This window comes from Astyanax mexicanus, chromosome 15 (genome assembly GCF_023375975.1).
Source record: "Astyanax mexicanus isolate ESR-SI-001 chromosome 15, AstMex3_surface, whole genome shotgun sequence".
Taxonomy (NCBI): Eukaryota; Metazoa; Chordata; class Actinopteri; order Characiformes; family Acestrorhamphidae; genus Astyanax; species Astyanax mexicanus.
The window spans coordinates 9572813-9596500 of record NC_064422.1 but is presented as its reverse complement, the minus strand read 5'-3'; the positions used below and the strand labels follow the sequence as shown (position 1 = coordinate 9596500).

General features: G+C 39.1%; 2 protein-coding genes across 11 annotated transcripts in view; one reads left to right on the top strand and one right to left on the bottom strand.

Moving 5' to 3' along the window:
- Positions 1–23688, top strand: part of tanc2b (tetratricopeptide repeat, ankyrin repeat and coiled-coil containing 2b) — a 156932-nt gene that overhangs the window by 121855 nt on the left and 11389 nt on the right. For 5 of the 7 annotated variants that reach the window (XM_049465184.1, XM_049465182.1, XM_049465181.1 and 2 more), the window contains 14 exons: positions 26–174; positions 2502–2664; positions 3115–3351; positions 11786–11914; positions 14692–14727; positions 16572–16853; positions 17178–17302; positions 18156–18387; positions 18977–19146; positions 19586–20193; positions 21595–21703; positions 21853–21975; positions 22218–22454; positions 23241–23666. In XM_049465184.1, coding sequence (XP_049321141.1) covers positions 26–174; positions 2502–2664; positions 3115–3351; positions 11786–11914; positions 14692–14727; positions 16572–16853; positions 17178–17302; positions 18156–18387; positions 18977–19146; positions 19586–20193; positions 21595–21703; positions 21853–21975; positions 22218–22454; positions 23241–23666 — 3026 coding nt within the window. The remainder of the gene's footprint in view (positions 1–25; positions 175–2501; positions 2665–3114; positions 3352–11785; positions 11915–14691; positions 14728–16571; positions 16854–17177; positions 17303–18155; positions 18388–18976; positions 19147–19585; positions 20194–21594; positions 21704–21852; positions 21976–22217; positions 22455–23240; positions 23667–23688) is intronic. The other 2 variants (XM_049465187.1, XM_049465183.1) reach the window with 1 other exon arrangement.
- Positions 19203–23688, bottom strand: part of g6pc3 (glucose-6-phosphatase catalytic subunit 3) — a 28063-nt gene continuing 23577 nt past the window's right edge. For all 4 annotated transcript variants that reach the window (XR_007424574.1, XR_007424575.1, XR_007424572.1 and 1 more), the window contains 2 exons: positions 21555–22466; positions 19203–20143 (listed from right to left, as the gene is read on the bottom strand). The gene's annotated coding sequence lies outside the window, so the exon portion shown is untranslated. The remainder of the gene's footprint in view (positions 20144–21554; positions 22467–23688) is intronic.

The window sequence follows — 23688 nt, the reverse complement described above, 5'->3', positions numbered from 1 at the left end:
CTCTCTCTCTCTCTCTCTCTCTCAGGGGGGTTAGGTCAGGAGCTGGGCCCCCCTCCCTCCGTGGACGAGGCTGCCAACACGTTGATGACGAGGCTGGGCTTCCTGCTCGGAGATAAAGTGAGCGTGGGGCCTCAGGGGCCACAGTACAGCATGGAGGAGTCCGACGACACGCAGGTAGGCTGCCAGAGCCCCGGACCCCCACGCAGAACCACCCGATACACACACTGAAACAGAGCCAACATGGCGTCTCAAAGGACCCTCAGTCAGGCCGAGTGACTCCAGGGATCAAAGGGCCGGAACCGAACCGGAGCCAAGATGGAGAAACAGAACCGGCTCTGTCACACTTACTGACGACCATTCAGAGCCATAGAACCAGCTCTCTCTCTCTCTCTCTCTCTCTCTATTTTCTTTCTCTCTTTCCTTCTCATTCTTTTTTAAAAAGTGCTTATTAAATAAAACCCTCAGAACATTTAGACCTACTCAGACAGAGTTGTTCACAGTGGTGGTGAGCAGGACTTATTACACCAAATGGGGATAAATATTTAAAAGATTTTGGGTCTTTGGGTAGAGTTTTTTCCACACTATTTTACAATTATTAACACTAAATATATGATTACATAATTATATACATAATTATACATAGTTGATGTTGTTCCAGTTAAACATTGTGTCAATTTTACACTGTTTTAAAACATTTCTAAAAAACAGCTAAAGTGGTGATGTTGACCGTTTACTACAGTTTAATGTGGACCAACACCAGCATTTTCATTTGGAAATCAAGGAACGCAGTTCAAACTGCTTGAGGTCTAGTGTGAAGTTTCCACCAATCAGTGATGGTTTGGAGAGATATGTCATCTGCTGGTGTTGATCCACTGTGTTATATCAAAGTCAGTGCAGTGCAAAATCTTACAGCACTTCATGCTTCCCTCTGCTGAGAACCAATTGGTCTTATATAATATAAAAATTTTCGGAGACATTGTTTTTGGGGATTTTGATTGTAAAATCATCGTCAATAAACGATTAAAATAGATCACTTTGTGTGTTTAATACATCTATATAATACGTGGCTGAGTTTCACATTTTGAACTGAATTACTGAAATAATGTAACTTTGTAATAATATTATATTTGTTTTAGTTGCACTAGTATAGTTATTTCCAGTTAGCCTGTTAGCTAATCACAGATAATATTCATAGTGCATTTTATGTAGTGTGTATCCAGGGCTCCATTATGGAAGATTACAAACTGGCAGACTCCCAGCTCACTATGTAGGGAGCATGGTGCAGTTTTGGGTGCACTAGCTGAAAATTTCCTCTGCAAACCAGCAGAGTGCTCAGTCTTCCTCCTGCACTGCAGTGCTGTGTGTGTGAGAGTGTGTGAAGGTGTGTGTGTGTGTGTGTGTGTGCTTTGTGTGGGATGTATCTGATGTCTTAAAATAACACATAAGGCTCAGAATCTATAAACAGTGTCACAGTCACAGTGTGACGTTCCACCTTTCCTCTTTCCTTTTGCCTCTGCTCATCTCCCTAGACCTTCCCTTAGCCCTGTGTGTGTGCGTGTGTGTGTCCACTGGTGTGTGTGTGTGTGTATATGTGTGTGTGTGTGTGTGTTTAAGCTATGTAGCGCTGCATTGTGTGCTGTTTTACTGCTGATACCACACAGGCAGGTTGGGTGTGGTACAGTGACTGGCCTGACCCAATCCAACACCTGCTGAGCCTGTAGGGTGTGGCGGGACGATGCTGTGGCAGCCCCGTCTCCTGGCAACCAGCAGATGGAAGGGGTGGGGGTTGTATGTGCTGAGGGAGGGGGTGGGACCTAGTGAGGGCTTCCTCCTATCTTGCAGTGGATTTCCAGTCTTGATGAAGATTGATTAGGCCAGCTTGTGTGTGTATGTGCTATATATGCAATAATAATAATATATATTATACAGCTCTGGAAAAAAATAAGAGACCACTTTAATTTCTGAATCACTTTCCTTGATTTTGCTATTTATAGATATATGCTTATGTAAAATGAACAATGTTGTTTTATTCTATAAACTACAGACAACATTTCTTCCAAATTCCAAATAAAAATATTGTCATTTAGAGCATTTATTTGCAGAAATTTAGAAATGGTCAAATTAACAAAAAAGTTTTCAGACCTCAAATAATGCAAAGAAAACAAGTTCATATTCATAAAGTTTTAAGAGTTCAGAAATCAATATTTGGTGAAATAACCCTGGTGGTTATCACAGTTTTAAACATGTATCTTGGCATCATGTTCTCCTCCACCAGTCTTACACACTGCTTTTGGATAACTTTATGCTGCTTTACTCCTGGTGCAAAAATTCAAGCAGTTCAGCTTGGTTTAATGGCTTGTGATCATCCATCTTCCTTCTAATTATATTCCACAGGTTTTCAAATTGGGAAAATTAAAGAAACTCATCATTTTTAAGTGCTCTCTTATTTTTTCCCATGTTAAATGGCTATATATATATATATATGTTTGTGTGTATTGCAGGGTGTGGGTGTGAGCGGCAGGATGAGTCCGTGCTCCACGCTGACCAGCAGCACAGCGTCTCCTCCGGGCTGCAGCCCCTGCTCCACTCTGCCCCCCGCAGCTCCGGGACAGGCCCTCACCAGCCCCACCTCCACCCTGGAGAGCAGGGACAGTGGAATAATTGGTGAATAACACACACACACACACACACTCTTGAAAAGGCTTGTTATTCAGTTTATTTGTCAGTGTTTATTAGTGTAGCTCATCTGTTAATGCTGAGTTTATGACCATTTTCAGAGCTCAGTTTCTGACCTCAGAGCAGCTCCAGCCTGGGTATTTTTAGGTGGTGGACCTGCTCTCAGCCTGGCCGTGACACTGATGTTCCTTAAACACTCAAATCAGCACCACACACACTGTCACACACACCTCTGTGTGCTGAAAACAGTCAGTCCACCACCTCCAGCAAGATCTGGAGGTCTGCTGTGGTCCCGTGGTCATATGCAGCCCATAGAGATTTTTTTTTTTTTGACGCACTTAAATGGTAGGTGTTTCTGATAAAGTGGCCAGCAGTGAAAAACTATACATCCAACCTTTCCCCTTTTTATCCCATCCCCCCTTCCCTCACCCCCACCAGCCACTCTGACCAGTTACTCTGAGCCGGCGGACCGTAAGCACGGTGACGGCTCTCGGGCCAGCAGTCTGAAGCTGTGGCACTCTCACCGATCCACGCTGGACTCCAGCCTCTACCGAGTGGACGAGAACATGGCCGCCTCCACACACAGCCTCAACAAGATCCCTGAGCCTGGCTCCACCCACCACTCCTCTCATCCCACCCCCCTCTACCTCATGCCCCGCCCCAACTCTGTGGCAGGTGAGTTGTGCCTCACCCTTTGTTCCTCTGTTACGGCCGATATATTCTCTTCTGCATCAGAATATCACAGAGCCTACCGTCATATTGAGCGTTTAGAAATGTGTTGCCCTTTTTGAAGTACCACAAATGAAGGTGGCTAAAAGTGCAGGTCCTTAAAAACCCTTGAAATGTCTTAAATTAAAATCTCGGTAATTAATGTCTTAAATGGTCTTAAATTGACTGTAAATTTGCTGTAGGTATTAAATATTCAGACAGTGCGTATAATGCCATTTAGCTGTGAGTTAGCTAATGGTACCTGGAGAAGAACTAAGGTTAACAGAGAGCTAGCCAACGTTAGCATTGAACTGCATTACTGGGGAGAGAACTAAGGTTAGCGGAGAGCTAGCTAACATAGTAACATTAGCAGCAAGCTAGCTAACATGCTATCATAATAACATTAGCGGCGAGTTAGCTGTGTTACCCGGGAGAAAAGGTTAGCGGAGAGCAAGCTAACATAGTAACGTTAGTGGCAAGTTAGGTATATTACCAGGGAGAGAACTAAGGTTAGCTGAGAGCTAGCTAACATAGTAACGTTAGTGGCGAGTTAGCTATGTTACCCGGGAGAAAACTAAGGTTAGTGGAGAGCTAGCTAACATAGTAACTTTAGCGGGGAGTTTTGCTTCACCAACTGTCACCATTTATGTGAAGACACTGATATACGCTTGTCTAACTGAATTTACAAATAGTGGTGAAAAAAATATAGAAATAAATATAGGAAAAGATTATGCTACAAATTGGACCAATCATATTTGTGGTCTCTAATTTTTTTCCAGAGCTGTATATATAAACAAACAAAAAAAAAAAAGAGAAGTACTTTGAGGAGTAATTCTTAGTGTTTTGCCGGTACATTAAAACAAATAATAAAGAATTGCTAATAATGACTCCTCTGATACGAGCTCCAGACTTTCAGACATTATTTTATATCTACCTAAAGGTCCCTGTGAAATTCCTGACCAGCTTGAATGTGGTTTTGTGGACAGAATGTTGATCCTACATCAGCTGAATCAACTGTGAGTCAGTTCTGAGTCGGCTCTCACCCTGTAATAATTCCCTACATGTCCAAAAGTTTGTGGACACCCTTTATAATGGAAGGATTCAGCTACTATATGATTTACTAATGAAATGTAAAATTTACTGATGATCAGTGATGGTTTACTGAAATAAAGTTTTTGATAAACTTTTTAATGATAATATAATTTTTTGAGATGCACCTGTACTTTAACTCTTTCACTTTAGGTGCATTTAGTCCACACCTCATCCACTTGATCCTTAATTAATTAGGTTAATTATTCAGCTGTTAATCCTAATAACAGAAACTATTGTGATGTTTGGGTAACCAGTTAATTTCTTTAGTTAGTTTAGAGTTCCACAAGGTTCTGTTGTAGGGCCTATGAAACCTATAATTATATTACTGTAGTTTAAATAGGAGTAAAAAAAAACAAAGTGGGCTTTGAGTGAGTTTTAATGCATTTGAGACGTTAATATTTATTGAATGCAGCAGTTTTTCTGAGGATATCTGCTCTACCACAGGTTGAGAACCGCAGGTCTAAGCAATTTTCTGGATCTTATTGTTTAGATTGCTTTAAAGTGTCATAATTAATTTGCTCAAAGTGTCGCACTGTCTGTCTCTGGTAGCTGAACTGAAGCTGTACGTCAATTGTCGCTCTGAGCGCAGGGTTGTGTTTCTGTAGCAGCACCAGCTGGGAGACTAGAAAAAAAACAACTGCAGCTCATTTATTTCCTCATGCTGTTCTCCAGCTCAGCATCATTATAGGAGTAGCTCAGTGAAACACCCAGTTTAGTCAAAGTTTAGAAATCATCAGAAAGTTTTGAATCAAAGCTGCAAAGCTGGTGTTTCTAACAAGGTTAATTAATTCACATCGATTAGCATTTTGCTAACTCTATGCATTTAAAAAAATTGTTACTTCTGATACATTGACCCACGTTTATCTCCTAATCTGGATTCAAATACATTCAGGTAAAGATGTTATTATTTTGACATATTAGTTTTATGTAAGGAGTCAGCTCAAATAGACCACTTTTATGCAAATTACTTAAAAGAGCATCAAATGTTGTATAAGACCTAATGATTTTGTTTATAATTAATAAAATAGTTTTTGAGAAAATGTATTGAAAAAGTATAATTGCTTTGAAATGATTTAAAGAATTAAAGTATCAGTAGATTCTCTTCTGAGCTGTGAGACAGTGTTCAGCTAAAAAGAGCCACAAGCTAAAATGACTTTTTCACAAAAATCAAAGTTTCTTTTTAAATTTCAACTTTTTTAATTTGAGAGAGCAGGTCCAGCTGCTACTTCTCAGCTACATTAGACTCTTTTGTCTTTTGCCTGATTTTACAGACCGATATCTTGAAGATTTCTGTTCAAGCATTACACAAAATGGTTTCATGTTTGATAAGAAATGTTACTGAAATTTGTAAGTGTAATAGAAATTAAATTTTGAAAAAAATTAATTAAAAATCATAAAATTGTCGCTTTTCTGGACTCCATTTAAAAATCAGCATTTTCTTGAAATATAAGGCAAATATTCGAAATCTTTCAAACCCTTTCTTTTATTATAGTTTTCTAGTTTGTATGTCTTTTTTCAAACATGCAGAATTTGGGGTTTGAAAATAGACATAGCTCTCATTATATAGAAATAATATATATTTTTATTTTTTTGGTTTCAATTTAGAAAAAGAAACGTATCGTTTGGGCATCGGTACAGAATTTAAAGTATCACATTGGTACCGTTATCAGCATAAAAAATTTAAAGCGATACCCAGACCTGTTTCTGATCTGAGAATATTAAGTGTAGTAGAGAGTGAACAGGCAGCTTCTCTTAAGTGTCCTATAGGACTCTTCAAAGCCCTCAAAGTCTCCAGGATGTAAATGTACTTATTTTACTGCAGATTAAAAGGGTTTTCAATCACCTACAGCTGTAGCCTGTATACAGATCAAGGCCTGTTAAAGGGTTTAAGAAGCTAAAGAAGCTAAACTTCAGATATCAAGCAGCTTTCAGACGATTGTTTTATACTTTCTCCACAGTTAAGCATTTAATTTTTCTTTAATATTCTTTTTATTGTTGCTTTTTTAACCAAACATAGCATTCAAACACATGACATGTAAAGCCACAACGCATACCTGATTCACACATTTAAACAGCACAATAATTACCAAACGACAAAAAAAAATAAGATAATAAAAAATAAAAAGAACATTTTATTAAAGTGCTAGTGTCGGCATCACCATCAAACACTTTGACATCATACATCAGTCTTTAAATACATTTTTAAATGAATCCTCCTTCTGAATTGTTCTCAGATCTCCCAAAATTGACGTGACTTCTTTTTAACTGCAAATGGTCATTTTTCCATGGCCATACACTGAGAAAAAGATTTTAATCATTGACCTAATGTGGGTGGTTCCATACTTTTCCATTTCAGTTAAGCATAGTTGATTTCTAGTGCCAATGCTGGACAGTTTGAGGGTGTGTGTGTTTGCATAACTTAACAAAAACCTCCAGACGGTCTGAGGAGTGTGTGTGGTGATTTATAAATGCAGTTAGCACAGTGCTGATTGGTGGTGATGCTAGTCTCTTAAGAAGTTAAAGAGGCTGAACTCCAGTCAGTATTCAGCTCTCAGCTGATTGTTTATACCTTCAACACAGTTGAGTGGCATTCAGCTGATTCCTAGTGGCAACACTGGACAGTTGTGAGTGTGTGCTTGTGTGTGTACAGGTTTTAGCTGAGTGTTTCACTCGGTGACTGCGGAGAAGTGGCGTCTGAGAGCAGCAATCACAGCTAGCGTCCAGCGTCCGTCCACTCTGAGACATAAAGACAGAGTCAGGCTGGAGAAGACGTCAGCTGTGTCACGTCTTCTGCTGATTGGGTTATTGTGTGTGTAATCAGTGCGGTTGTGTTGTGAGTGTGTGTTTGAGGGGTGAAGGCCTCTCCAGCAGGCGAGTGATATTACAGATAATTTGTCGGGGGGGGGGATGGGATGACCGTGTTTAGCGCTGGATGGGTGAGAAGTGCTGTGTGTGAATGGGAGAGGGAGATTTTGCCAGTTTTGACTGGAGGTTCTAAAGAAGCCCAATCTGAAGAAGATGAATGCTGATGGTGGTCTATTGACCTAGAGGCAGTACTGATTCTTACAGAGGAATTCTATTAGTTTTATAATGAGGGTTTGGAGTAAAATTGTGGCTTAATATAGAGAAACTGGCTGAAAAGAAAGTGAATTTTTTTACAACACGTTCATACCAAACGATCACAACTGTGTCCAAATCCACATTAGCATAAAAATAGCTAAAAACAGGTTGTTCGCTAGGAGCGTGATGATCTAGGCCTGCAGTTAGCATCAGGCCAGTTCTTATCAGGGACGTCGCTAGCCCTTTTTTAAGGGGTTTAAGCACCCCTAAAACTTGAAGCCATAAAGTCGGTTTCTGTTATTTTTAAACAGAACAGAAAATCTAAGAAAATATGTCATTCACAAAAATAGAGCTTCCTCACAGTGCAAATATACAATCACTTAAACAGTAAACAGCCCTCTTTATGCTGTGTAGAGTGTAGTAAGCTAATTCTGCAGGATAATAATCAGATACTGTTTAAACTGGTGAGTTTCTTTGATTTTACCAAATTGAAAACTTCTGGAATATAATCAAGAGGAAGATGGATGATCACAAGCCATCAAACCAAACTGAACTTCTTGGATTTTTGCACCAGGAGTAAAGCAGCATAATGTTATCCAAAAGCAGTGTGTAAGACTGGTGGAGGAGAACATGATGCCAAGATGCATGAATTAAAAACTGTGATTAAAAACCACCAGAGTTATTCCACCAAATATTGATTTCTGAACTCTTTAATCTTTATGAATATGAACTTGTTTTCTTTGCATTATTTGAGCTCTGCATCTTTTTTCAGCTCTTTGTTGTTTTCTGCAAATAAATGTTTTATTAAGAATTTGGGAGAAATGTTGTCTGTAGTTTGTAGAATAAAACAACAATGTTCATTTTACTCAAACATAAACCGATAAATAGCAAAACCAGAGAAACTGATTCAGAAACTGAAGTGGCCTCTTTTTTCAGAGCTGTATGTAAATACATGTCCCTCTAATAGTTTAATCTTCTTTTATCTTATTATTAAAACTTAATTGCTTTTAATTGCTTTTGGATAAAGATGATAAACAGTATTGTAGTCGGTGAGTCAGTGTTAAATCAGTGTATTAAAGCACTATTACACTGAAAAGTGCAGCCATTCACACAAGGTCACAAACACTAACACACACACACACACACCTTCAAAGTGTTACCTTAGAAAACGTGTTCCTGTCATTCTGTCCTCCAGCTCCTGCCGCACAAACACAACATCAATTTTAAAGTGTTATTCTGGAGCGTGTTGCTGTGGTCTTTAATATCACGCGTTCCGGATCCTTCCTCCTGTCTATTTTAAGAGCTCCTCCTCAGTGAGGTGAGCAGAGACGGGTCCGGAGCTGGAAGATGGAGGAAGGTCACACCCTGTATGTGTGTGTGTATGTTCTGAGTAAGCTGATGATAGCAGTCTGACACACACGAATATGTATACAGACTCTGAGCAGCGTTATTCAGAGACCCCTGAGAGCAGCAGCCAGGCTGTGCTGCATTGCAGATACAAGAGAAGCTGATCTGAGCTTTCCTACAATCAACTCAACCTTATTACCTACACACACACACGCGCACTTCAACACCCTGCCTCTTGGATTATGTGACAGGAATTAAAAGAAAAAGCACAAGCTAATAGCCTGACCTCTGCTGTTTCCCACATCACTGACTGCCACCCTAGTTGTTATGGTTATAATACTGGTTATTATTTACTGCACATGTTGTTACCACACATCAGTTAGGCCTCTGATTGTTAATTACAGCAATTGTTTCTTGTTACAGTACTGGCTGTTACTGTACGAGTCATGGCACTAGTAGTTATGGCACAAGTTGTTAAAGCACTATTATGTATTGTACTGGTTGTTATTTATGTCACATGTTAATACAACACTATCAGTTATGATACTTGTTGTTACAGAACCAGTAGCTATTTTATTGGTTGTTATTTACGACACATTATAGCACTATTTGTAATGATACTGGTTGTTATTTACAGCACATGTTGTTATAGCACTTGTTCCCGCATTGGTGATTATGGTACTGGTTGTTAGTCACATCACTGGTGGTTGTTGAACTAGTTATTAATCACATCTGTTTGTTTGTTATAGCACTGGTAGTTGTGGTGCTGTTCATTATGGTACTGATTGTTATTTACAGCACATGTTCTAAAACTAGTTGTTATGGTAGTGGCTTTTATTTACAGCACATGTTATAGAACTAGATGTTATGGTACTGGTTGTTATTTACAGTACATGTTACAGCACTTGTTACAGCATTGGTAAATATGACACTGGTTATTAATCACATCACTGGTTGTTGTAACACTGGTTGTTAGTTATAGCACTGGAAGTTATGGTGCCCACTTTTATGGTACTGGTTGTTATTAACAGCACATGTGGTTACAGAACTTGTTACAGCAATGGTAAATATAGCACTGGTTATTAATCACATCACTGGACGTTATGTCACTGCTTTTAGTTACGGGACTGGTAGTTGTTCACAGTTCACACTGGTGGTTATTCACAGCACTGGTGGTTATGATACAGGTTATTAATCACATCACTGCTTTTTATTTGCACTGGTTGTTACTTACAGAAATGGTATTTTTACATCGCTTGTTTTTGTTGCACTGGTAGTTTCTGCATTGTTTGTTAGTTACAGCACTAGAACTAGGTGTTAAGACACTTGGTTTTTACTAAGTTTGGGAGTGTGTTCATCAACCAGCTAGAGTGACTCTGTGGTCTTAATCAGTCTTTATGGAAACATCATCAGAGGGCCTAAAAGTGAGGTGTTTCTGATATAGTGGATACAGTGACTTTTACTGTATCACAAAGTAATGCTGAAATATTTCCTCACGTGTGAACTGTAGGCTGGGTTTGTGGGAAACGGGAGCAGTAGACTGTAAACAGTGAAGTCACGCTATAAACACCCCCTGTGACTTGTGTCAGTGCAGTTCAGGCGTGACGTGACTCCGCTGCAGAAGAATGGACGGGTGTGTGAGAGTGGGTGAGTGTGAAGGCACAAACGCATGACTGTCAGATTCTGTCCTCGTGTCCTGTAGCTGAAGCGTGATGAAGCTCACAAACCGAGCAGGAGAGAATACATCTATGAAGATTTAATCTTTAAAAATCTTATTTCTTACATACAGCGCTGGAAAAAAATAAGATACCACTTTCTGAATCAGTTTCTCTGAACATTTCTTCCAAATTCCTAATAAAAAACTGTTATTTAGAGCATTTACTTGCAGAAAATGAGAAATAGCTGAAATGACAAAAAAAATGCAGAGCTTTCAGACCTCAAATATTGCAAACAAAAAAAAACAGGTTCATATTCATAAAGTGTCTCTAATAACTGAGTTGTTACACATTACCAATTCATACAGTAACATAGTAACTATTGGTGAAGCACATGTCAGTGTCAATTTTTACTTGAATGTTCACATGTAATGTTGTGTGTAGCATAAATGTATTCATTTATATTTCTCCAACAGCTTTTGTGTGGTATGTAGTTGTAGGGATTGTTTTTAAATACTAAGGGCTCTATTTTAGCATGTCAGTGTGTCTTTGCTATCGTAACGTCAGGAAAAGTACGCCTTGTGCAGCTCGAAATGCGAAAAAAGCATTTATTAATTCTCTTAATTAATCATGGTCACTTTACACTTTTCTCTTTAAGAGCCAGGTGAGCTCTGACTTTGGCACATTGCTATCTTAACAGCACAGAGCTTTTGCACTTCTGGCCTGCTCGTTTACACTGTAGAATGAATGTGTGAAAGACTTGTATAAAGTGTATTATTTGGTGACTAATACAAATTATTGAATATGCACCTATTACTCAGTATCTACAGTAAGTATTCAGTATTTACTGTTATTTATTAAGAATATACTATGAAATATATAGTATCTACTATAAATAATTTATCGTCTTCTGTGCATCATTCTATTTTCACTATAAACTATTCAGAACCTGTTGTAAATTATTAATTATCCAGTGACTTTTCATCAATAATAAGGATAGCGTTTCCTAGTGAGTACTGCTTCCTCTCACAGTTTCAGGGTCATATGTTTTATGTGTTATGTGTTTTTATCATATTACTGATTTCTGTTGAGTTGCTTTACAACATCAGTTGTAAAAAACACTATACAAATTAATTAAATTTGAATTATTCAGTATATCATATAAGTTATTAAATATACACTATGAAACTATATGTGACACTACTTATAACTATGTCCCTCTCTCTTCTTTCCTCCTGCTCTTTCAGCCACCAGTTCAGCTCACCTGGAGGACCTGGCCTTCCTGGATGAGCAGAGACACACACCCCTGCGCACCTCACTGCGCATGCCCCGCCAGAACAGCATAACAGCCGGACGCTCCGGCCAAGACCTCAGAGGTAAGCTGATGTTAATGTAAAGTACGCTAGGTTTGGATTAGCAAGTTAGGTTTACACCCACTAAGGCCAGAGTTAAGGCTCAGTAAGGCTTATATTAGTGAGGCACAGGTTAGGGTCAGTAAAGTTCTAGTACGGCAGTAAGGCTTGTTTTAAAGTTGTTAAAGCTTTGGTTAAGGTGTGTGGGAAGGGGGGGGGGGGGGTCACCTTAAAGCCATTAAGGCTAATCAAACAGGCCAGGGAAATTGTGTTATTCTGTTTTGGCTCGTTTAAGGTCAGTAAGGCTTGTGTTAGGGCCTGTAAAGATCACATAAATGCCTTTAAGGTTTAGGACGGTGCCAATAAGGCTAACATTAAAGTCATTATCATTTGCTCAAGGGCCAGTTAGGCTTGGGTCAGGGCCAATAATGCTGTGTTGAGGCCAGTGAGGCTTGGGTTACCTCCAGCAAAGCTTGTTTTAGGGCCAGAAAGTTTCAGATTTGTACTTGTAATGTTTTTTGTTTTGCCAGCAAGGTTCAGATTAGGTTTATTTATGCTGGGGCTAGTAAGGCTTAAGATCCAGTAAGACCTTGTGTATAAGTACCGCTTGGTATAAGGCCAGCGAGATTTAAATTAAGACCTAGGTTAAGGCCATTTGAGCAAGGTTAAGGCCAGGAAGGTTCACATTCATACAGTTGAGGCATTTTTAAGGGCCAGTGCGTTTCTGATTTGGACCATTAATGTTTATGTTAGTGTCCAGTAAGGCTTGGGTTAGGGATAGTAAGGCTTGGGTTAGGGATAGTAAGGCTCTCAATAATTAATTTAAGGCTTGCTTGGTTGCTTAGACCAGTAATGTTTTGGTTAGGGTGCAGTAAGGCTTGTGTTAAGGCTGGCAAGGCTTATGTGAATGCAGTTAAAGCTTGATTTAGGGCCGATAAGGTTAAGATTAGGAGCAGGAAGGTTTGAATTAGAGCCAGTAAGGCTTGTGTTAGGGCCAGTAAGGTTCAGATTGAGATCAGTAAGGATTTTGTGAGAAACAGAGAGGCTTGGATTAGGTCCAGTGGGGTTTGGATAAGGCCCCAGCAATGGCTCTTCTGCACCTCTGCTTTTCATTGTGCTCTGCTTCTTTCTGTTGCTGTATTTGCTGCTTTAAGTAAAGCTTGATATGTGCACGTGTGTGTGTGAAAGAGAGTGTGTGTGTGTGTGTGTGTGTGTGTGTGAGAGAGAGTGTGAGTGAGTGTGTACGCAGCCATGTGGCATCTTGGTCTGCTCTCTGTCTCACAGTATCAGTGTCACTGTCCCTCCAGGACACACTCAGCATAACCTTTCTCTAGAGTAACACACTCACTCACACACACACACACACACTCTCGCTCTCTCTCTCACACACACACACACACACACACACACACTCTCTCTTTCTCTCACACACACACACACTCTCTCGCTCTCACTCTCAAACACACACAGTTACAGAGCAGAGAGCAATAAAAGAAATGGGAGTAATTAAAGTTTTATGCAAAACACTTTATAAAGCAAGAGTATATGACTTCATAAAGTGCACTATAATAAATCAATATATAAAACATGAACAGAGAGAGTATCAGGCTGGTCTCAAGAGGTTCCAAGACATTGTAATGCATTATGAAACATGACATTATGAGGCAAATGGAAACTGCTTACAAATGCTACTTATGAGAGATTACATTTCCGGTATTTTATATTATAAGACAGTATGTATGTATGCACTATAAAACAGTACACATACATTTTTTATATACTATGACCACAGCATTTATAGAATATGTTACCATCTGTTTTACATTTTATTTGTAACGTACACTGTGCTGTTGTAACAAAAGCTTGTACTCTTTATACTGTCAGAAATGTTCCTTAAGAACAGTCTGTTCACCCAGATTGCAGGCAATATAACTGTCCCTTCAGTGGTAGAACATTCAGTTGTAGCTTTAAGGGTACACTGTGTTCACCCTCCTCGGAGAAAGGGGGTGTTTTTGCATTTTTCATAACTTAACTGTATTAACCCAAATAAACATAAAAAAGTGGCCATCGAGAGTGTCTACCTGTAATTAACTCTATATAACATTAGAATACTAAACCCAAATAAACATAAAGTCAGTGATCAGTAAGAGTATCTACCTGTAATTAACTCTATATAACATTAGAATACTAAACCCAAAATAAACATAAAGTCAGCGATCAGTGACGGTGTCTACCTGTAATTAACTTTATATAACATTAGAATACTAAACCCAAATAAACATAGTCAGTGGTCAGCGATAGTGTCTACCTGTAATTAACTTTATATTACGTTAGAATACTAAACCCAAATAAACATAAAGTAAGTGGTCAGTGAGAGTATCTACCTGTAATTAACTCTATATAACATTAGAATACTAAACCCAAATAAACATAAAAAGTGGCCATCGAGAGTGTCTACCTGTAATTAACTCTATATAACATTAGAATAAACCCAAATAAACATAAAGTCAGTGTTCAGCGAGAGTGTCTACCTGTAATTATGTCTATATAACATTACAAAAAATGTTGAGCTGTCTGGATGGACTAATTTGTGGAATAATATTTTGGCTGAACACACCTCTTTTAGCTGTAGTGTATAGTGATTTTCTCTCTGGCTGAGCTGTGCTGAGTGGCTCTCTCATAGCAGCAGGTGCCAAATCTTCCTCTCCTCGTCCTCCTCTCTGCTGCTGAATCCATCATGCTTTTTGCAGCTTTTCTCTCAACGCTGGCCTTTTCTTTCTGTGTGTGTGTGTGTGTCTCAGCTTCTGCTAACGCCCATGCCTGGCAGTCCCAGTCACGTAAGTGTGTGTTCTGCTCTCGCTGCGTCCTCTCTACCTGCTGTGTCAGTGATCAGTGACGTTACTGTTTCTCTGTACTGTATTTAACTGTATATATATGATGTGTTTTACTCTGCTGGACTGTGAGTTCAGCTGTTAGTGCATGTTGTATAAAGTGTTTGTGTGTATTTGTTATCCTTTGAGTAATTCTCCTTTTAAATTCAGTAGCCACTTTATTGGAAACACCTATACTGTTCTTCCACTGACCTGCCACTTCACTGAACCCCCTCCACCACGCTGCTGTAAAGTTAGAGACTGCAGTCCACATGTTGAACCACAGTTTTTGTACATTACAGTGGCTATAAAATAGCAGTGTTTCTATACAGTATTAGTCTAAAGTTTGGACACACCACTTCTCGTTCAATGAGTCCTTTTTCTTCTTATGATTTTTTACTTGTTAAATTTAATATTGAGGTCTGTATTAAAGCTATATAGGAACACATGCAGAATTAGTTTAGGTCAGGGGATTTTGGAGGAGTAACAATTTTTACTAAAGTTATCACATTTGTGTTCCTTACTTATGTTCATGTATTTTATATTAATCTACAATGTAGAAAATAAATTAAATAAAGAGATAAAGAAAAAAATGAGAAGGTGTGTTCATACTTTTGACTGGCACTGTGTATGTGCTCTAATTAATGTATATCATTTCTAATATACTATTCCCGTACAACCCCCTAGTTAAAATACATTTTGAATTAAATTAATAGAAAAACAAATGAGAAATAAAAACAATATAAAATGTGGGCAGATATGAATATGTGGCTGTTGTTTGCAAACTAGCTAAAATATTAATTACAAAATCTAAGATTGCCATTTGTTTGTCCATTTAAGAATATTTAGAAGCAGAACATTTGATTTAAATGTTACTCTCTATCACTACAGCATATAAAAATCTCCTGTTGTAAAAAAAAAAAACATAAATGGGAAGAGGGAATCAACCATAACATTAATGTCATCAATGAGCGCCCTGAAGCTCCCCAAGGTCCCCTACAGCTCAATGAAAATCACATAAAGAAAGTGTCGAAAATCACCTGGTGTTAGCTTTCTAGAGTTACAACATTCTACTGTGTCAAGTCAAGTCAATTTTTATATCATCTGAGTACCAGTACAAAGTAGAATAAAATTAAATTCCTCTAGAACCACGGTGCAACATGGATAATATTAGTATATTACAGTATTATATAGACAAAGTGCAAAACATGCAAAAATTGTGCAACGTAGATCTAAAAACACTGCGATAAATAGAGCAGACATGAGCCAATTTAACAGTGCAGTACTGATACAGTATGGTCTAAAAGTTTATTTTAAGAAAGCGTGATTAAATGATGGACAGCCTTGACTGGAAACAGACTGCAGACCTGCATCCCATCTTTCTGTCAAAGTGAAATTTACAGGGACTGCACTCATTCACTTTACCAGCCTTAAGCTTTTATACCTCTATATTTGCACTAACATTTATACAGGTTCTGTTTTTACTGGTACTGTCATTCCCTCTTTAATCCCCCCACCCGCCCCGTCTTTTATGTAAAACTATTGTATTTGTGTCTCTTGTCTCATGTATGTCTATATCTGTGACCTTGTTGTATTGTACATTTAGTGTCTCTCATTATTATATTATTCATAATTTTATTTTGCTGTAGTTGCTTTGACGTTGGGAAGGACAGTATCGTAAATTCAATCCTAAACTTTTATCAGGTGTTTCCAGTGTGGAGAGTGAGTGGAGTGGAGAGTGAGTGTATATATGTGTGTTATGTGTCTATACTGTAATAATTAAGTGTTTTTTTTTCTCTCTTTCTCTTCAGTGCGGTTTGCTCCGTACCGTCTGCAGGACATTGCTCTGAAGCCGCTGCTCTTTGAAGTACCCAGTATAACGATGGACTCGGTCTTCACGGGCCGAGACTGGCTGTTTCAGGAGATCGACGCTCAGCTCGGCAGCACAGACCCAGACACCAACCACGGGGTGGTCCTGGTGGGCAACATCGGCTTCGGCAAAACCGCCATCATCTCTCGACTGGTGGCTCTCAGCTGCCACGGCAACCGCATGAGACAGATCGCCTCCGACAGTCCGCAGGCTTCGCCCAAACGTAAGGGTCAGGGAGTCGGGGTTCAGCTCCGGGTTGTTTTAAAGATATTTAATGTGTATTATGTTACACCTTATGTTCAGAAATGTCTGAACATATAAAATAATTCATGCAGCTCAATACTTTTAACGCTCTTATTTAAAAAATTATATTTTGTCTGTTTTATACTCTTTCTATATTCATACACTCCTGTTGTAAACTTATTAAAACAAAAAAAAGTGTTTTTAGAGTGTTTCTAATGCAAAAACACCACTTTTGTTAGACTAATCAGGATGAAGCAGTGGTTCTCAGCTATTGTATTAATATTGTTTTTGTTGTTTGTGTCAGATGGAGATGGTCTCCCACTTACCCAGCCTCAGCCCACCCATGGAACTCTGGGAGGAGGCAGCTGCCCCGGGACGCCAGAGATGAGGAGGAGACAAGAGGAAGCCATGAGGAGGCTAGCATCTCAGGTACACACACACACACACACACAGTTACATAACAAGCATATTTCTAGCTGTAACTAAAGAATGGTGCCATATTTTTCACACTATAAGGCGCAGTTAAAATCCTTTAATTTTCCCCAAAATCATCAGTGTGCCTTATAATCTGGTGCTCCTTATGTATAAATTCTACCAGTCAGGTAAATGAGCAGTAAAACCACTCCACTGAGTAATAAGGGTGAGTTTTCAGTGAAGTTTCTCCAGCACTAAGGCTGGGTGCAGCAGCATTAGCTGCTAACCACAGTATTATCTCTTTTGCCCTTCAGAGGCGAGTATATCAGACTGTAGTCTGCGAGTTTGCTGTATTTAAACAAGCTACATGGGATGAACCACTAGCTGATAGCACTATGGGTTACCAGAACACTCAGGGTTCCTCAGTCTAGCGCTATCAGGCGGCATTAAAGTCCCGCTATCGCTGCAGGTAGCGGCTAAAGCTAATGCTGGTGCACCCAGCCTTAAAGCTAGAGTAACTTCACTGAAAACTCACCCTTAGACAAAATATTGGAAATCTAAGCTTACTGTAAATAAATGAAAGCACTTTACTCACACAAACAACAGTTTTCAGTAGAGAAATCTGTGTAGATTATCATCCAGCACTTATTTAACTTTGAAATAAATGATTATTTATTTATTTTTTTGAGAATTACAGTTTTGTTTACTTAAGCACTTTCCCCCTTTTTAATTTGGTTCTATAATATTCCCAGCTATAACCCCCCTTCACCTCCACATTTCAACTCGCCAACCCAACCCCAAAACATCTCTCAGATGCTGGTGATTCAATAATAACTGTTGATCTGCTCCTGTCTGCTGCCCCCTGCAGGTGGTGGCGTATCACTACTGCCAGGCGGATAACGCGTACACCTGCCTGGTGCCGGAGTTCGTGCACAATGTGGCGGCGCTGCTGTGCCGCTCACCACAGCTCAGCGCCTACAGAGAACTGCTGCTGAAGGAGCCACACGTCCAGAGCACGCTCAGCCTGCGCTCCTGCGTCCAGGACCCCCTCAATGCCTTCAGACGAGGGGTCCTCGAGCCGCTAGATGCACTTTATAAAGGTGGGAGACTAGATTTACCACAGGATGTAATAATAACAAATAATCACTACATTTAACAAGCAAAAAAAACAGTTTATAATATACTTAGATGAGTAATAACTTTATTATTAATTCTTTCTATAGAAAAGAATCAAGGACATAATTATAGAATAAACCTGTGATATAAAAAATATTGTTTAAATCTTTAAGATCCACGATTTACATGATGTATATTTTTTGTTGTGTATTTGTAGTGAATGTATTTTTATACAGTTTCTTTAAAATTAATTTTGATTAATATTTAAAATATAAGTTTCTAATTTTCTTTTATATAATTTCTAGACGTTTGTACATGCTTTAATTAACTTAAGCTGAATAAATTTTCAGTTTAAGTTTACAGATTTTATTTATTTAGAGAATTGTGTTTTTTTTTCATCTGCCAATGGAACAAGTCTAAAAATAGTAATAAAATTCTCTTTTATTATAATAATCTATTATGATAATAAAATGTGAAATTAATTAGTGAGTAAATATGAGGAGATTTCACTTGCTATTTTATAAATCTTGCAGGGTTAATGGATGGTGAATGTGTGTGTGTTTTTTTTTTCAGAGAGAAAGATCACTGAAGATGAAGACTTCATTATCCTCATAGACGGACTGAATGAAGCAGAATTCCACAAGCCTGATTACGGCGACACCATCGTCTCGTTCCTCTGTAAAACTATCAGCCGGTTCCCAGCCTGGCTCAAACTCGTAGTGACTGTCAGAACCTCCCTACAGGTAAAACACGCTCTCACAACACAACCAGCACATTCACTCTAGTGATAAAGCAACAGTTTAATTATACCCCTCTTTTTATTATTATTGATTTGTCTGCAGTTAGGGTATATAATGTATATTTAAATGGACACAGAATAACAAAAACGTCACTGAGAAAAGAGCTGAATTTTACATTAAATAATACTGGTAGTGGACTTGTATAGTCAACGTATATATTTGTTTTTGTGAAGTCAAAAGGATCTATTTTACTGCTATTTTTCCATATATATCTTAATAATGCACTTACTCTTACTGAATTCAGAAGGAACACTGAAGGAAAGCATTGTTTACAGAGTTCGGGACATACATTAAATGCAGTAATGCAGTAAAATACAATATAAAACATTTTATACTAATTAATTAATATACTGAAAACTGGTTGTTTTTCTTTCTCTGGAAGGAAATCACCAAGCCGCTCCCGTTCCACCGTATCTCTTTGGACGCCATGGAGGAGAACGACGCAATCGACCAGGACCTGCAGGGCTACATCCTGCACCGCATCCACAGCAGCGCTGAGATCCAGAACAACATCTCGCTCAACGGCAAGATGGACAACACCAGCTTCGGCAAGCTGAGCTCCCACCTGAAGGCCCTGAGCCAGGGCTCCTACCTCTACCTGAAGCTGACCTTTGACCTGATTGAGCGGGGATACCTGGTGCTAAAGAGCTCCAGCTATAAGGTGGTTCCCGTCAGCCTGGCCGAGGTGTACCTGCTGCAGTGCAACATGCGTTTTCCCACCCAGTCGTCCTTTGAGAGAGCCCTGCCCCTGCTGAATGTGGCCTTGGCCTCTCTGCACCCGCTCACTGACGAGCAGATCTACCAGGCCATCAACGCCGGATCCCTGCGGGGCACGCTGGACTGGGATGATTACCAGCAGAGACTGGAGAACCTGTCTGTCTTCCTGGTGAAGAGGCGGGACGGCACACGCATGTTCGTACACCCCTCCTTCAGAGAGTGGCTAATTTGGAGGGAAGAAGGAGAGAAGACCAAGTTCCTGTGTGATCCCAGGTAAGGGGCACTCTATAATTATGTATAAATGTCATTGTGAAAGCATAGGGGGAACTATGGGGGGGGATAATGCTCTATAATGTTCATATGACCCTCAAAGTTATTCTGGCAGACTGTTATAAACTACAGGAATTATAGACAAGGTTCTTACGGTTATGAAAAATCTGGAAAAGTCCTAGAATAATACATCATCAGTATTACCTAGAAAGTTTTGGAAAAGTAATGAAAATTTGGTCTACAAATCTTTTTGTTTCAGTTTATTGATGGAAAAAAGATATTTTGAGCTAATAAATTCTTCAGCTCAGAGTTAATTCAGTAATTTGGCCCTACACAATAAAGTTCTCAGGATCTGACACATTTTATTACTAAAAATTGTGTGTCAGATTCATTTTAGATCTACTATAATCAATTTCCATTATAGTTTTTGTTTATTTTTTGGTTTCATTGTCTGTATATGTCTACACTTAAAAAAACATAACAGCCTTGAAGGCATGGAAAAGTTATGAAAAATCATGGAAATGTATTGTTTAAAAAGTGTATGAACCCTGTAAAAAGGGCACATTTTAGTGCTTTAATGTTAATATGAACAACTTGATAATTCTGACACACTGTAATACACTACCCACTGTATAATGCTCTATAATGAGTGTATGATCTATATGCTCATTCTTACAAACTGTAAAATTGTACATTTATTGTAATTGCATAGGCGGCGATCTACTGTATGTTAATGTTCATATGATTCGCACAGTCATTCTGGAAGACTGTAATGCACTACAGGAAGCATGGGGGCACTCAGTAATGCTCTATAATATTTATATGATCCATACTCATTCTAACAGACATTAGTAAGGCAGAGACACGGTCTTTATGATTTGGTCTCTGCATGCCACCAAACTGGATTTGAAATAAAAAACAAATGAGAGGCAGTTGAAGTGCAGACTTGCAGGTTTAATTCAAGGGGTTGAACAAAACTATCCAATAAAGTGTTGAGGAATTACAGATATTTTTTATAAAAAGCCTCCTCATTTCAGGAGCTTGGACAAATGAACAGAAAGGTTATTTTATGGGCTATTCCCTTATTAATCTATAATCAGTTAAGCGGGTAAAAGGTCTGGAGAGGATTCCAGGTGTGACATTCGCATTTGGAAGCTGTGAACGCAATATGGCTGTAGCACAAATAGAATTGGAATAATGAGCATAACAGTTTGTGTACTTGACAAATAGGCAAATTAATCAGTTATAAAGACGTTAAAGGTGTTTAAAAAAGGATTGAACTATAAATAGATTCTTGGTTTAAAATGATTTAAATTATTATGTATGCTATTGTGTGATGTTTCTGCCCACACTGTCACACTCACCTGTATCTTCATGATCTGCTCTATTCTCCCATTGTTCCAGGAACGGCCACACGCTGCTGGCCTTCTGGTTCTCCAGACAGCAGAACAAACTCAACAGACAGCAGACTATAGAACTAGGACACCACATACTCAAAGCACATATATTTAAGGTAAGGTTATGCTGGGTGTTAAACACGTCATGAAAAGTGCAGTGTAAAGACGCTAAAGCTAAATGCAGGGGTAAAACAGACACGGGTGCTGACAGACTTTTTTTTTTATTTTTATTTATTTATTTTATTTTTTTGCTTTTCAATTTCAGGGCCTGAGTAAGAAGGTTGGGGTCTCCTCATCCATCCTGCAGGGGCTGTGGGTGTCCTACAGCACTGAGAGTTTATCAACTGCTCTGTCCTCCCTCAGAAACCTCTACACTCCCAACATTAAGGTACAGCACAGTTCATTTATCACCTTAGACTGATGGTATTAATAGGAGATGAATGATAATGGACTGATGGACAACTGTTGGAGAAATTCATTGTTGAAAATGAGGAATATGCCCTTCACATGATCTGTGTGGCTGGAGGAATGGATGTATGGCTGGTTCACTGTTGAAGCTGTGAATTTGATTCTGCTAGTGTGTATATATGTATAATGTGTGTGTGTGCCGTTGTTCTCTCTGGTGTTCAGGTGTCCAGGCTGCTGATGATGGGCGGGGCGAATGTGAACTACCGTACGGAGGTGCTGAATAACGCTCCGGTGCTGTGTGTGCACGCTCACCTGGGCTACATGGACATGCTGAACCTGCTGCTGGAGTTCGGGGCCAGTGTGGACTCCCTGTCCGAGAGCGGAATGACCCCGCTGGCCTACGCTGCTGCTGCCGGACACCTGAGCATAGTGACCATGCTCTGCAAAAAGAGGGCCAAGGTAAACCATTCACTACACACACACACACACACACACACACACACACACACATGAAAACAATCATATTCAGTTTTCTTATTATATAGAAATAATAGAATTATATTTTCGTTCTGGATATTAATGTAATTTAATGTTATTAGAACTTCATTCTGTATATTAAAGTTTTTAGAAATTTATAATGAACATCAAAGGTATTAGAAATTCATACTGGATATTAATGTTATTAAAACTTAATTCTGGATATTAATGTTATTAGAGCTTCATGCTGTATATTAATGTAATTTGAAATTAATTCTAAATATTAATGTTACTAAAACTTCATTCTGGATATTCATGTTATTTGATGTTATTAGAAATTAATTCTGGATATTATTGTTATTAAAGCTTCATACTGTATATACATGTTATTAGAAATTAGTACTGTAGAAATTAATACTTTAGTTTTCAGAAATTCGTAATGAACATTAAAGGTATTAGTACTTCATACTGGATATTAATGTTACTAAAACTTCATTCTGGATATTAATGTTATTTGATGTTATTAGAAATTAATTCTAGATATTATTGTTATTAGAGCTTCATAGTGGATATTAATGTTATTAGAACTTCATAATGGATATTATTGTTATTAGAAATTCATTCTGGATATTAATGTTATTAGAACTTAAATCTGGATAATAGCGTTATTAATGTTATGGTGTATTGCAGCTTCATACTATATGGTGATTGAATAGATCATATTATAATAGAGTTTTGGATTTAATCCTGGCTTTAATTTCTGTGCAGCTGGATCACTTGGACAGGAACGGTCAGTGCGCTCTGGTGCACGCAGCTCTGCGGGGACACATGGAGGTGGTGAAGTTCCTGCTGCAGAGTGACTGGGGGGCTGGGGCGCAGCAGCTGCAGACGCCCTCACCCACGCAGCCGCAGTCGCAGCCCTCCAGCCCGGAGCAGGCGCAGACGGACACGGAGCCGGAGCAGAGCCCGGAGGAGGAGGAAAGGGAGGCTGAGGAAAGCCCGGAGCAGCCTGAGCCCAAGGACGAGTCCCAGCAGAACCTCCAGCAGCCTCAGCCTGCACAACCTCATCCTCAAACCCCACCTCAACCTCAGACTCCACCCCAGACTCAGACTCAGTCTCCACAGGCCTCCTTCAATAAGAGCCTCGCAGTGCAGCAGGCCCTGGTAGCAGCAGCCAGTATGGGCTTCATAGAGGTAAACACGACTATACTCTCTT